At 36.2% G+C, this 15404-nt stretch overlaps 1 protein-coding gene and 1 pseudogene across 15 annotated transcripts in view; one reads left to right on the top strand and one right to left on the bottom strand.

The window, feature by feature from the left end:
- The window catches only part of TMEM116 (transmembrane protein 116), a 238315-nt gene that overhangs the window by 88565 nt on the left and 134346 nt on the right, over positions 1-15404 (top strand). For 13 of the 14 annotated variants that reach the window (XR_014234084.1, XR_014234085.1, XR_014234086.1 and 10 more), the window contains exons 5-10: positions 6134-6238; positions 10782-10831; positions 11757-11840; positions 12182-12320; positions 14276-14420; positions 14966-15039. Coding sequence is in view for 5 of the 14 variants with exons in the window: in XM_082353709.1 (XP_082209835.1) it covers positions 6134-6238; positions 10782-10831; positions 11757-11840; positions 12182-12320; positions 14276-14420; positions 14966-15039 (597 nt within the window). In the remaining 9 variants the exon portion in view is untranslated. The remainder of the gene's footprint in view (positions 1-6133; positions 6239-10781; positions 10832-11756; positions 11841-12181; positions 12321-14275; positions 14421-14965; positions 15040-15404) is intronic. The other variant, XR_014234090.1, reaches the window with a different exon arrangement.
- LOC309610613 (disintegrin and metalloproteinase domain-containing protein 1a pseudogene) overlaps positions 1-15404 on the bottom strand; it is a 152972-nt pseudogene that overhangs the window by 83670 nt on the left and 53898 nt on the right. The window lies entirely within an intron of this gene.

The raw sequence follows: 15404 nt of genomic DNA, 5'->3' as shown, positions 1-15404 counted from the left end.
ACATTTGCACTGCTTCTATCTTTTCACCTTTATGTACATGCATGTACATGTGATTGAGTACTTATTTCCAATTATTTTGGGTATATACCTAAGAGTGGAATCGTTGGATCATACGGTAATTTTATGTTTAATTATTTGAGGAAGCACCAAATGATTCCCATTTTTGATGCTCTTAATTCCTTTGTGTAGATCCAAATTTCTATCTGTTATTACATTTTTTCCCTGAAGTACTTCCTTTAACATATCTTATAGTAATGGTGTGCTTCAGTGTAATCTCTCAGCTTTTGTTTGTCTGAAAAAGTCCTTATTTTTGTCCTTTTTTTGGAAGGTATTTTCACTGTGTATAAAATTCTGGGTTGACAGATTTTTTTTCCCCTTTCAGTATTTTAAAGATGTTGCTCCTAATGTTTTCTGGATTGCATTGTTTCTGATTGTTTCTGCATTGTGTCTGCTATCATTCTCATCTTTGTTCCTATGTATGTAATGTGTCTTTTTGCTCTAGATGCTTTTGGTGTTTTCTGTTTTCCCCTGACTTTCAGTGATTTGATTATGATGTCCCCTTTTTTAATTTGAAATATAGTTTTTTTAAATTCATTAATTTATTTGGCTGTGCCATGAGGCATGCGGGATCTTAGTTCCCCAACCAGGGAGCGAACCTGTGCCTCCTGCACTGGGAGTGCAGAGTCTTAACCAGTGGACCGCCAGGGGAGTTCCTAAATTGAAGTGTAGTTGAGTTACAATATTGTGTTAGTTTTAGGTGTACAGCAATGTGATTCAGTTCTATATGTTTTTTTTTTCAGATTTTCCATTATAGATTATTACAAGGTATTGACTATAATTCCCTGTGCTATATGGGAAATCCTTGTTGCTTATCTATTTTATGTATAGTAGTTTGTATTTGTTAACTACATACTCCTAATTTGTCCCTCCCCGTTCCCTCTTCTCTTTGGTAACCATAAGTTTGTTTCAAATATCTCTGAGTCTGTTTATGTTTTGTGTACAGATTCATTTGTATCATTTTTAGATTGCACATATAAATGATATCATATATATTTGTCTTTCTCTGACTTACTTCACTAAGTATAATATTCTCTAGGTTCATCCATGTTGCTGCAAATGGCAATATTTCATTCTTTTTTATGGTTGAGTAATACTACATTGTATATATACCACATCTTTTTTTAAAACTTTTTAAAATTAAAAAAAATTTTTTTAATTTTTATTTTTTTAATTTATTCTTATTTAAAAGTTTTCATTTTATATTGGACTATTTTTATTTAGTGTCATGTTAGTTTCAGGTGTACAGCAAAGTGATTCAGTTATACATATACATATATCTATTTTTTTTCAAATTCTTTTCCCATTTAGGTTATTACAGAATATTGAGCAGAGTTCCGTGTGCTATACAGTAGGTCCTTGTTGGTTGTCTGTTTTAAATACAGTAGTGTGTATATGTCAATCCCAAACTCCCAATTTATCCATCCCCCCCGACCTTTCCCCTTTGGTAACCATAAGTTTGTTTTCTATGTCTATGAGTCTGTTTCTGTTTTGTAAATAAGTTCATTTGTATCATTTTTTTTAGATTCCGTATATAAATGTTTCATCTTTCGTTGTCTAACTTACTTCACTTATTTATTTATTTATTTTTGGCCATGCAGCACAGCTTGCAGAATCTTAGTTCCCTGACCAGGGTTTGAACCCAAGCCACAACAGTGAAAGCACCAAGTCCTAACCACTGGACCACCAAGGAATTCCCTGACTTACTTCACTTAGTATGATAATCTCCAGGTCCACCTATGTTGCTGCAAATGGCATTATTTCATTATTTTTTATGGCTGAGTAATATTGCATTGTGTATGTATAACCACACCTTCTTTATCCATTCATCTGTCGATGGACACTTAGGTTGCTTCCATGTCTTGGCTATTGTAAATAGTGCTACTGTGAACATTGGGGTGCATGTGTCTTTTCAAATTAGAGTTTTCTCTGGGTATATGCCCAGGAGTAGGATTGCTGGATCATATGGTAACTCTAATTTTAGTTTTTTAAGGAAGCTCCATACTGTTCTCCATAGTGGCTGTACCAATTTATATTCCCATCAACATTGTAGGATGGTTCCCTTTTCTCCACACCCTGTCCAGCATTTATCATTTGTAGACTTTTTGATGATAATCATTACGATTGGTGTGAAGTGATACCTCACTGTGGTTTTGATTTGCATTTCTCTAATAATTAGTGATGTTGAGCATGTTTTCACGTGCCTGTTGGCCATCTGCATGTCCTCTTTAAAGAAATGTCTATTCAGGTCTTCTACCCATTGTTTGATTGGGTTGTTTGATTTTTTTTTTAATATTGATTTGTATGAATTGTTTTTATATTTTGGATATTAACCCCTTGTTCATTGCATCATTTGCAAATATTTTCTCCTATTCCATAGGTTGTCTTTTCATTTTGTTGATTGTTTCCTTTGCTGTACAAAAGCTTTTAAGTTTGATTAGGTCCCATTTGTTTATTTTTGTTTTTATTTCTATTGCCTTGGGAGACTGACCTAAGAAAACATTGTTACGATTTATGTCAGAGAATGTTTTGCCTGTGTTCTCTTCTAGGACTTTTATGGTGTCATGTCTTATATGTAGGCTTTAAACCATTTTGAGTTTGTTTTTGTATATGGTGTGAGTGAGTGTTCTAACTTCATTGGTTTACGTGCGGCTGTCCAGCTTTCCCATCACCACTTGTTAAAGAGACTGTCTTTTCTCCATTGTATATTCTTGTCTCTTTTGTCATAGATTAGTTGACCTATGTATGTTATGTGTCTTTTTGCTCTAGGTGCATGGGTTTATTTCTGGGCTCTCTGTTCTGTTCCGTTGTACTATATGTCTGTTTTTGTGCCAATACTACACTGTTTTGATTATTGTAGCTTTGTAGTATAGTCTGAAATCTGGAAGCATTATGCCTCCAGCTTTGTTCTTTTTCCTCAGAATTGCTTTGGCAATTCTGGGTCTTTTTGGTTCCATATAAATTTAAGGATTATTTGTTCTAGTTCTGTGAAAAATGTCATGGTTATTTTAATAGGGATTGCATTAAATCTGTAGATTGCTTTGGGTAGTATGGTCATTTTAACAATATTAAGCCTTCCAGTCCAAGCACATGGGATATTTTTCCATTTCTTTGAATCATCGTCTATTTCCTTTATCAATGTTTTGTAGTTTTCAGTGTATACGTCTTTCATCTCCGTGGTCTTTCATCTCCTAGGTATTTTTTTTTGGATGCGATTTAGAATGGGATTGTTTTTTCACTTTCTCCTTCTGATATTTCATTGTTAGTGCAAAGAAATGCAACAGATTTCTGTATATTAATCTTGTGTCCTGCTACCTTGCTGAATTCATTTATTAGTTCTAACAGTTTTTGTGTGGGACTTCAGGGTTCTCTCTATAGAGTATCATGTCATCTGCAGATAGTGGCAGTTTTACCTCTTCCTCTCCAATTTGGATACGTTTTATCTCTTTTTCTTGTCTGATTTCTGTGGCTAGGACTTCCAATATTGTGCTGAATAGAAGTGGTGAGAGTTGGCATCCTTGTCTTGTTCCTGAATTTAGTGAGAAGGCTTTCAGCTTTTCATCATTGAGTATTATGTTGGTTATGGGTTTGTCGTAAATAGCTTTTATTATGTTGAGATATGTTCCCTCCATACCCACTTTGGTGAGAGTTTTTATTATGAATTGATGTTGAATTTGGTCAAATGCTCTTTTCTGCATCTATTGAGATGATCATGTGGTTTTAGCCTTTCCTTTTGTTGATGTGGTGTATCACATTGATTGATTTGCATATGCTGAACCATCTTTGTGACCCTGGAATAAATCCAGCTTGATCATGGTGTATGATTCTTTTTATGTGTTGTTGAATTTGGTTTGCTAATATTTTGTTGAGGATTCTTGCATCTATATTCATGATTACGTTGTGCCTTGGTCTGGTTTCTTCATGTTTCTTATGTTTGGTTTTGTTAAGCTTCTTGGACATGGTGGTTAATATTTTCATCATATTTGGAAAATTTTTGGTTATTATTTCCTCAAACATATTTTCTTTGTTTCTCCCATCCTCTCTACTCCTTCTGGAATTCCAGTCCCAGGTGTGTTAGCCCACTTGTATTCCACAGCTCACTGAAGTTTTGTTCATTTTTTTTCAAAGTCTTTTTTCTCTAGATGTTTCATTTTAGTTTCTATTTCTGTGTCTTCAAGTTTACTAATTTTTTGCAGTTTTTAATTTTCCATATTTTAAATTCCATATGTTTTTCATCTCTAGAATTTCAACTTGGATCTTTTTGATATCTTCCATTTCTCAATGTTGTGCTCATGCTTTCCTCTACCTTCTTGGACATACTGAGTATATTTACAGTAGTTCCTTTAATATTTTTGTCTCCTAATTTTTATAATCTATGTTGTATCTGGGTCCATTTCTATTGATTAATTTTTCTCTTAGTTATGGGCCAAAATTTCCTGCTTATCTACATGACTTACAATATTTTAGTAGACACCAGACATTCTAGATTTTACATTGTTGGGTATTAGGTTTTATATACATACATAAATTTTATATACATATATAAATCCCCTTTAAATTTGGGGATTTTGTCTTAGATGTAGTTAACTCTGAGTCTGTTTGATCCTTTATTTTTTGAAGGCTTGCTTTTAAGCTTTAGTTAGGGAAGTATTTCATGTACAGCTAATTTGGTCCCAATAGTAAGGCAATACTCTTCTTATGATTCTACCTTATTATTCTACAGTACTGCCATTCCAGCCTATGGATTAGGAAGTCATTCCACACTGGCTGATGGGAACACAAACTATTCCTTCAGGGATTCCTTTGGAGATTGTTCCACCTACTCCTTTCTGGTGCTTCTTTCTCTTCTCTTCATGGTTTTCTCTCCCATGTTTGTAGATCAATACTTAATCAAAGACTTGAAGGTACCTCTGCACATCTCCAGAGCACTATGTCTCTGTGTGTCTGCCTCTTCTCTGATAATTTGCTTCACACATTTTAGCTGCCTTGGCCTCCCCAAACACTAAAATGTCTCCTCAACTCACCAGGACAGCTTGTCTCTGTTTAAATTCCCCATCACTGCACTCACTTTTCCCAGCCAGGTAGCTGGGGAACTTGATGAACTCAATTTGTTTGTTTTTCTTCTTTCAGGGATTACTGTTCTGTAATGATTGTTATCCAGTGTTTGAAAACAGGGTGTTTTCACATATTTTGTCCAATTTTTAGTTTTTAAGGCTGAAAGACAAATTCTATTCATGTTATTTCATCAAAGGTGGAAGCAGAAATTCCTTCCCTTGGATTTTGTGCTGCTGGTTCATTGTGATCTTGTCAGCTCTTTGATGCTTTTAAAGATTTAAAAAACATTTTATTCAGCATATTTAGTTCTTTTGATTGGAAAGTTTGGTTAAGACAGCCTAGGCTATCATTATTAGAAATGGAAATTCTTATGGCCTTTTCTTTTTTGAAAATTTTTATTAGAGTATAGTTGATTTACAATGTTGTGTTAGTTTCAGGTGTACAGCAAAGTGAATCAGTTATACATATACTTATAGCCACTCTTTTTTAAGATTCTTTTCCCATATAGGCCATTACAGAGTATTGAGTAGAGTTCCCTGTGCTATTCAGTAGGTCCTTATTAGTTATCTATTTTATATATAGTAGTGTGTATATGTCAATCCCAATCTCCCAGTTTATCCCTCACCCCTTATCCCCTGGTAACCATAAGTTTGTTTTCTATATCTGTGACTCTACTTCTGTTTTGTAAATAAGGTCATTTGTACCCTTATGTCCTTTTCAATTAAAAAATAAAATAGAAAAAGATTCTATGATATCCTCATAAAATTAGAACAGTTGGGTGAGAGGAGGTGGATAATGCTGTGGTTCCTGTGAACATTCAAAAGGATAAAATAAGGAAGCTGGGACATATTTTAGGCCTGGGTAGGTTTCCCAGACTTGGCCCTATTTTGCATGGTATGGATAGTAGATGGTAAGTTACTAATAGACCAGTAGGTAGGATTCTTGCAGCAGAAAATAATGTAGAAAGTTGAAGGAAGCCATAGTGGGACAGTTATGATGGGCTGTTTTGATTTTCACCTAGATATTCTACATTTCCTCATTTTTCTACACTGTCAATTACATCTGGTACCTGTACAAAGAGCTGAGGATGAAACCCCACCAGAGTGGACAGAGCACAGTTCCACTGGTAAGTTTTATTCAGAGCTAATAGTTATGAACAGTATGCTAAGACAAACCCATACATCCTCGACAAACAGTTAGCACTCAGCACTGGCGGAGTTTTCAGTCTGTTGACATGACTTCCTCTTCTCTCTTGCCGTCACTGCCACCACCAACAGGATTTGATTATAGGAAATATTATTTATAGTATTGCCATTCCTGCCTGGTTCCTTTCAGTAAGGGAAATCCTTCTTGGCTCTATGCCAATCCGTCATTATTTTTAGAGTAAAGAGAAAGATCTTGGAGAGCAGTTAGGGAAAGTGCTCAGCCAGCTAACATGGGATTTGGGCTACAGGTATTGGAAAGGGAGGGTGTTTGTTCTGCTCTGATGTATTTCTTTGGTATGTGTGGGTAACAGGTATTGGTTTGCAGAAGGGCAGAGGAATTCATGTGTGGTAATCAGAAAATAAGATTATAGCACTGTGAAAAGAGCATTTGAAAGTGAATCAGGAGATCTGTCTTATAAACCTAGTTCTGTCACTTATCTCCTGTATGTCCTTGGACACGTCATCTCCCTTTCTTGAGTCTCAACTTTTCATCATGAAAATGAAGTGCTGGTCTATGTGATCTTTAATGTCTTCTTCCAGCTCTAAAATGCTACAATAGTCTTAAATTCTCACCTGACTGACTTCTTAAGAAGATACTCTTCTTGCTTTTTGTAGCCTTGCTCTAGATACATACTGCTGGAAAAGGGCAGGAGTATAGAATGCTTTTAAATTTTTTTCTCTCTTTTTTTTCTTTTTTGTTATAAGGACAAAGTGCAGTAAGGAAATCCTTGAAAAATTAATATGATGAGACCCCCTTATCAGCATCCCAGACCAGATACTACAGTCTGTACAAGTACTGTCAATAGAACTTTTTGCAATGATTAAAATATTTTATGTACTGTTCAGTTCTATAGCCACTAGTCATATGTGGCTATTGAGCACTTGAAATGTGGCTGATATGATTGAGGAACTGAATTTTTATTTCATTTAATCTTTTTTTTAATCTCTATTTTATTTAATCTTAATTTTAATTTAACCACATGGAGCTAGTGGCTACTGTATTGTACAGCCCAGGACTATATTCTGATCCCTTTATCTCTTGTTTACCTCTGAGGATTCAACCCTTATAATTATTCTTTTATATTTTCAACTTGTATAGTTTCTTAGCTCCCTGCAATTTAGTAATGACCCATGGCTATATATCCATTTGACATGTTTGTTTACATAATCCTACAATCCTGGAGCTAGAAGGTACTACAAAGAAACAGTTAGTTCAGTTCCCTCCCTTCAAGCAGATTAATGTCAAAAAAGTTCAAGAAATGTATAGATATACTATTTAAAGTTTTTATTCATTCATTCACTCATAAGCTAAGAGACTAACTGGAATTTGAGAGAAGTTCTTCAGCCACAGAGTTATTCTCTAAAGAAGTAGTCATGAGACCAGAAGCCAAGGATGGGGACAACATGGGGGAATATTATCCTGAGTCTTGGGCTCCTGGTAGCAGAACAAATTAATCTTTTTTTTAAATTGAAGTATAGTTGATTTACAATATTATATTAGTTTCAGGTGTACAACATATTGATTCAATATTTATGTAGATTATACTCCATTTAAAGTTATTACAAGATAATGGCTATATTTCCCTGTGCCATATAATATATCCTTGTTGCTTACAGAGCAATTTAATTTTTGAAGGAAAATAGAAGGAGAGATGTAAGATTAACTCTCATATATAATATTCTGTTGCTTACTATGCATACAAATGCAGTATTGAGACTTCTCTTTATAACCCATGCTATGACACTAGTTCCAAGAAGACAAACTCTATCCCCAAATTTGCCCCCACTGCCTATTATTCTGTCATTATAGCTTTATATCAGGAGCCTTGAAGATTTGTTTTTCATTTTTGAGTTCTCTTTTAAATACCCCAGGAAGACTTCGGCCCTAAACTATTACTAGTAAGCTTTTTACCAGAGATTCATTGACAGTGGATAAGAGCAACAGTTGAACACAGGATAGCCACCTGATGATGGATAGAGGATAGAATAAAAAGAGAAGAAGAAACGTGAGTGGAAGAGGTCACCAAAGACTAATTTTACTTATTTTCCATTTTACCTGAAGTCGACACTGGCCATTCTACTTTAAATCATTTGCTATTCCTGATCCAAAGTTCTTAGGGCAAATCAGTTACCCACCTCTGATTATTGATTAATTGCTCACTTAATCCTTATTGATCCCTAACAATGGCATTCCAGAATATAATATGATCTCTGCCTTAAAATATTGGATTGGCCAAAAAGGTTATTTGGCTTTTTCTGTAAGATGGCTCTAATAGTGCTTAGTTGTCTTTAAGTTCATTTGAAACAATTTTGTTAGATCGTATTGTGACAGCTGTCATATCGGCGTGCATTTTTTAAAAATTGATCAAAATTGGTGAGTTTTTATGTAGCCATTTTAATATTGAAGATGGAAGAAAAAAAGCAACATTTTCGGCATACTATGCTTTATTATTTCAAGAAAGGTAAAAACGCAGTGCAAAAAAAGATTTGTGCAGTGTATGGAGAAGGTGCTGTGACTGATCGAATGTGTCGAAAGTGGTTTGCGAAGTTCGTGCTGGAGATTTCTCGGTGGACAATGCTGCATGGTTGGATAGACCAGTTGAAGTTGATAACGATCAAATTGAGACATTAATTGAGAACAATCAACATTATACCACGTGGGAGATTGCCAACATACTCAAAATATCCATCCAAATCAAGCGTTGAAAATCATCTGCACCAGCTTGGTTATGTTAATCGCGTTGAGGTTTGGGTTCCACAGAAGTTAAGTGAAAAAAACCTTCTTGACTGTATTTCTGCATGCAATTCTCTACTTAAACTTAACGAAAACATTTTGTTTTTAAAACAAATTGTGATAGGCGATGAAAAGTGGATACTGTACAATAATGTGGAATGGAAGAGATTGAGGGGCAAGCGAAATGACCACCACCAACCATACTAAAGGCCAGTCTTCATCCAAAGAAGGTGATGTTGTGTATATGGTGGGATTGGAAGGGAATCCTCTATTATGAGCTCCTTCCAGAACACCAAACGATTAATTCCGATAAGTACTGCTCCCAATTAGAACAACTGAAAGCAGCGCTTGAGGAAAAGCATCCGGAATTAGTCAACAGAAAACGCATAATTTTCCATCATGGTAATGCAAGACTGCAAGTTTCTTTGATGACAAGGCAAAAACTGTTGCAGCTTGGCTGGGAAGTTCTGATTCATCTGCCGTATTCACCAGACATTGCACCTTTGGATTTCCATTTGTTTTGGTCTTTACAAAATTCTCTTAATGGAAAAAATTTCAATTCCCTGGAAGACTGTAAAAGGCACCTGGAATAGTTCTTTGCTCAAAAAGTTTAAAAAGTTTGGGGAAGATGGAATTATGAAATTGCCTGAAAAATGGCAGAAGGTAGTGGAACAAAATGGTGAATATGTTGTTCAATAAAGTTCTTGGTGAAAATGAAAAATGTGTCTTTTATTTTTACTTAAAAACCGAAGGAACTTTTTGGCCAACCCAGTAGAAAAAATTTTGTTTTCTATCATATGAAGACGTTCTGTTCAAAATCTCTCTCCATAAACTCCTAGTGGGTATGGGCCATTCTTCTGTAAGTTGTTTTACAGTGTCTAATACAACTGGGAATTTTTGAAATGTTCTTTCTTCTAGATAGGTCTTACATTCAAAGGGCTTTTTTGACTCTGCCCTATTATACTAAACCTGGCCTATAATGGTTTCTGTTGGTCGTCTTATACATAGACTTTTACTCCACCCATATGGTCTGAAAAGTCTACACCTCCCTTGATCTAAAAGAGGAGAGGATTGAACTATTATTAGAAGATGAAGGATTATGGTGTGATTTCATATTTGCCTTTATTCTTAAGAGAATTTGTTGTGGTATCCAAATCTTACATTAAGCTACTTTCTACAGGCCCTCTTTGTGGCTTTTGGTGTACTTTTTAGAATATAGTAATACAGATAAAATTCTGTTATCTTCAGTGCTAAGGAACTATCTATTTCATTGAATTTTTAAAAATAAATTTATTTATTTTTGGCTGCATTGGGTCTTCGTTGCTGCGCACGGGCTACTCTTCGCTGCAGCATGCAGGCTTCTCATTGCGGTGTCTTCTCTTGTTGCAGACCATGGGCTCTAGGCACACGGGCTTCAGTAGTTGTGGCTCACGGGCTCTAGAGCACGGGCTCAGCAGTTGTGGCACTCGGGCTTAGTTGCTCCATGGCATGTGGGATCTTCCTGGACCAGGGCTCGAATCCATGTGCCCTGCATTGGCAGGCGGATTCTTAACCACTGCACCACCAGGGAAGCCCCCTATTTCATTGAATTTTATATCAAATATTGCTTAACTGAAGCAAACCTGCTGTTGGGAATTTTTGTACTATCAAATGGTAAGTGATGACCTGGTATTTATTGTAATATGATTGGCAATATCCTAAGACATTACTCAAATTTATTCTTTTCATAGGTTATAGGTTATACCTGTCGAGTTAGTCAAACAGCCATCATTTTGTCAAGGTAAGATTTTTGCTTTCCTTCCTAGCAAGGGTGTAGACTCTCGTTAGTCTTGGGTCTAGGTAGGAACAAATAGGAGGACAATGCCCTTATTTCCATTGATTCTGTCACTCCTGGGTCCTCACAGAGCTTCACTAAGTAAGAAACAAATGTGTGATCATTGATTCCATTTTCCCAGGTAAAATAGGCAAGCAATTTGAAGTTTCAGATTGGGTTTTAGTCCCAATTCTGCCATTAACTATGTGACCTTCAATAAATATTTCCCTTTAAGTCTTTTGACTTCTAATTCCTTTTCATATATCATGAAAAGTTGTAATAGGTGGTTTTCAAGATCTTATTCACCTTTATAACGTTGGGTGAGACTCTTAAAATTATTAAGCTCAGAAAGGATCTGGATCTCATCTAAAGTGGTAGTCACATTGAGTTGGTTTTAGACTTTATAACTTTTACTCCTAGATCTTTTCCTCTTATAGGGATCTGGATATATTTAGCTGGATAAATAACTGGTTGCTTAAAGCTGAGCTTTGGAAAAGCTCTCAGGAAGGAGCTGATGAGAATGAAGTTATTACTGGTCACCATGAAAAGTGAAACAGACTGATCACAGAGGTCCTTGGTAGATTTTTCATTTCACGATTACCCACTTGGATTTTTAATCTGATCATACAGCTCCCAGAGACTCTCTGTGAAACTCTGTTAGGGTTTATTCACCCAGGTATAAAATACATTCCCCACTCCACTTCCCCAGGAACTTGAAAAGAAGGTATACTTAAAGTTTTTGAGGTACTTTTCTTGAAGGAATTAAAGGTATATGTATTTGTGGAGAGTGGGTGGGGTGATGGAGTTGGAAGAAGGACAGGAGAATATTTTGCAAAGGGAAAATGGCATAAAAAAGTCTGAATATTAGGGTGATAAGTTTTTTTCCTCCCAGCCTGATACCTCTACTATTGATGATACCTGTATTCTGTTTGGGCAATGCCAGTGAATGTTTCCGCAACTTCAGCCAGAGCCACAGGTAAGTAAGGACCAAACCTATCATTTTTATGATAGACTACACCTATTCTTTTCTGTAAATAAAGATTGAAGAAGACTTTGTACATACATTCTGGCCAAGGTGCTTGTATTTGAAATGGGCTTTGGGCAAGTTGTACAGTCAAGGCCAAAAATATATAAGCAGAAATATAACACAAAATGACTAGATGATAATGTGTCGGTGAGAAGGAACAAGGTGTTATGGGCAAGGCTTAGCTAAGTGATAAGTTAAATTACATACTCATTAACTTTTGTTACACCAAATAGGTATCTCTCTGGTCTTATACCTGTAGCAGCATTCCTGACCATTGATTCTCTTCCTAGGTGTATCCTGATGTACTCACCACCAACAGCCATGGCTAAAGTCCTGCCTTCTGCCAACACATCAGTCTGTAGCACACTTTATTTTTATGGGCTTATCATTTTCCTGGCCAGCTTTCTACTCAGCCTCCTCACCATTGTGGTATGGTGCCACCCTACTTGCCTTTATGGAAAGAGAGGGGGCGGTTGGGTGGGATGGGGCAGTATTCCCAGGCCTGGGAAAGATGGGGCGGAGAGGCACTTTTTATAGTCCTAGAACTAAGAAAGTGTCTAGTAGATATTGATAATTTAATTACTACCTCAGTCTTTTGGACTTCCCAAGATCAAATGATGAGTGGGGAAAAGAGCCTATATTCATTATGTGAGAATTATGCTCACTCTAGAAATAATGTGTTCCTGTGGATCCTCATGGAGGACCAGACCAGAAAACTAGTATGTGTCAGGTACATTCTTTATACAGTATGATACTCTGGAACACAGGACGTCTTCTCTGTTTTAATTTTCTAAATAATTAAAGAGTTTTCTTTTCTCAGTTCTTTATTGACTATAAATTTGCATTTATGCTAGGTCTAACTGGGTTTAAAGTGCTGAGTGACTCAGACAGTTATTAAATACTCATTTGACATCATGAGGATGATGGACAAGTAATCATCCATGGGACAATACATTATTTATATATAACTGCCCAGTACAGAATCAGTAAGCAAGTGAATATGCCTTTTTATTTGTCATATCTACTTTTCAGTGTCATTTTCTCCTCTTTTCATATGCTAGTTCAGGGATTATAAACTATCTGGTTGCAGACCAACTTTATCCCACCGTTTTTTTCTTTTTGCTAGCACAGCTAACATCTGTGAATGAAACACAATTGTGGAAAATTTTCTTTAACAATTCAAAAATAAGTTACAGAGATAGCTAGATCAAATCAACAGCTTTGTAAAGAATGCACAATGACTAGTTTATATTAAAATGGCCTTGATCATTTTCATTTAGAACTGATTGACAGGAGAGACAGGTCTCCCAAAACCTGGCACCCTAGGGATTCCTGTTTGCTCCTTCAGAATAACCCAGACTTCAGTGGGCATTCAGGACAGGCATTCTGATTCTTTTGTAATCAGCAAACGGTGAACTGATTCTACTAGATGTAAATATTCTCAAATAAGTTCAAGCCTCTTTATGATTCCTATGTCTGTGGGGAAAGGAAACTACATGGCTAACCTTAACTAATTGGGTTATTAACTTACAGAGTGGATCTGGATTATTAGGAAAAGTTTCAGATTTGGTCAGATTTTATTACCTAATTTACTCCCCACAAAAAGGACATTGAACTGATTTATATTTATTTCATTAACTAAACCGTACTCAAATTGCTCCCAAATGGAAGGGAAAAACAATCTGTTTTCCATCTAAGGGCAAGAAGAGACTTCCTAAAACTTTTTTTTCTGGGAGTTGAGAATTTAAGCTCTGTCACAGTGCTAAAGTATTTATTTTAGGGGTATTAAGCACAGAACACTTTCTAACACAACCTTTATTTATTTATTTATTTTAAACATCTTTATTGGAGTATAATTGCTTTACAATGGTGTGTTAGTTTCTGCTTTACAACAAAATGAATCAGCTGTACTGTATATGTAATTCACCATATACATATATCCCCATATCTCCTCCCTCTTGTGTCTCCCTCCCACCCTCCCTATCCCACCCCTCTAGGTGGTCACAAAGCACCGAGCTGATCTCCCTGTAGCACAGCCTTTAATAAAGTGTTTTAAAAGAGAACCTGGTTAGATCTTAGTTTTAACTTCCCATGCATATTGTGATTAACCTCATTGAGAAAAATAAAAGCCTGAGGGTTGATGTAAGGTTTATGTATTGAACATATATAGTTTGACTAATATCTGTCCATTTACCTGGCCAAGCAAAAGATCACTCTAGAGATAATTTTCTCTCAAAAAAAGCCTGGTCTCAGATGGTAAAGACAGGAGGATGGTCTTTCCTGCTGTCAGATCCTAAGAGAAGGATCTCTCCAAAATGATAGACTAGACCTGGGAAGTTTTAATAAGCCTTAGGCAGACTACTCACCGCTATACCCATGTTTAGGTCTTACTCATTCAAGCCCAGACACTTTATAAGAAGTTTCTGAAATCGACTGGCTTTCTGGGGAGTGAACAGTGGGCAGTGATTCACATTGTGGAGCAGCGAGTACGCTTCTACCCAGTGGCCTTCTTTTGCTGCTGGGGCCCAGGTGAGTATCTTAATGGAAAGATTTGGGCAATGAAAAGGGTAACCATTAGATTGTGGTCAAGCAAAATAGTCTCACCAAGAAGGATGACTACAAATTTCTGTCCAGCATGTAAAATTTACCTTCATTCCACCCGTATCTTCTTATGTTTTAGAAATTAAGAGAATTAGATGTGAGATGATATGAGAGGAAATGTACTGACAGAACTCAGAGATATTAACACCTGCCCTTTCTACTACATAAAGTTAAAGTGTGAGGATCAGATAGGATAATGTTTATGAAAGGGCTTGGTAAACATAAGAAGAATTGTAGCTTATGATCTTCCTGTAGTATGTCTTGCCACCATTGCTACTCTAATAATCTGCAAAGTTTAATCAATGAGGAATAGCGGTTGGAGATCTGAGGCCAGTGGTTTATATAACTGGTTAATCTCACTGCTAGTCTTCATTATGCCTATAATTCTCACAATGCTTAGGTGTGTATACTGAAAAAAATTATGCTCAGGCAGCCAGGGCTGGCAGCAAGATTTATACTTTGTGTTTTCACAGCTGTCATTCTGATGATCATAAAGATGACTAAGCCACAGGACACCAAACTTCACATGGCCCTCTATGTTCTCCAGGTAACACCTTCAACATCCAGCATTTCTCTTCTTATACTGTCTTATCCTGTTCTCTTACATTGCCATTATTCAGTAAGCACAATTATTTCCCTTAGGGTATTTCTTTCTGCACTGCAAGAGAGAAAATATATTATTTCTATTCAGTTTTGAAGAATGTGGAAATCTCCTCACAGATGAGGTAGATACCTTTGTGAAAGTGCTGCCATGCATTCCAGAGCATGTGTATCTCAGGCCTACTTCATTTCATTGATGTGTTTTTTTTTAAGGGATGGGTAACAAAAGACAAGATCTACCAGATAATGTTCTTATGAAACTCTGATAGTGACATGATTCTCTCTCACCCAGAGTGAAAAGAATGGGGTAAA

Source organism: Balaenoptera borealis, assembly GCF_965194805.1.
Source record: "Balaenoptera borealis genome assembly, chromosome: 14".
NCBI lineage: Eukaryota > Metazoa > Chordata > Mammalia > Artiodactyla > Balaenopteridae > Balaenoptera > Balaenoptera borealis.
This window is presented reverse-complemented; position numbering and strand designations above follow the sequence as displayed.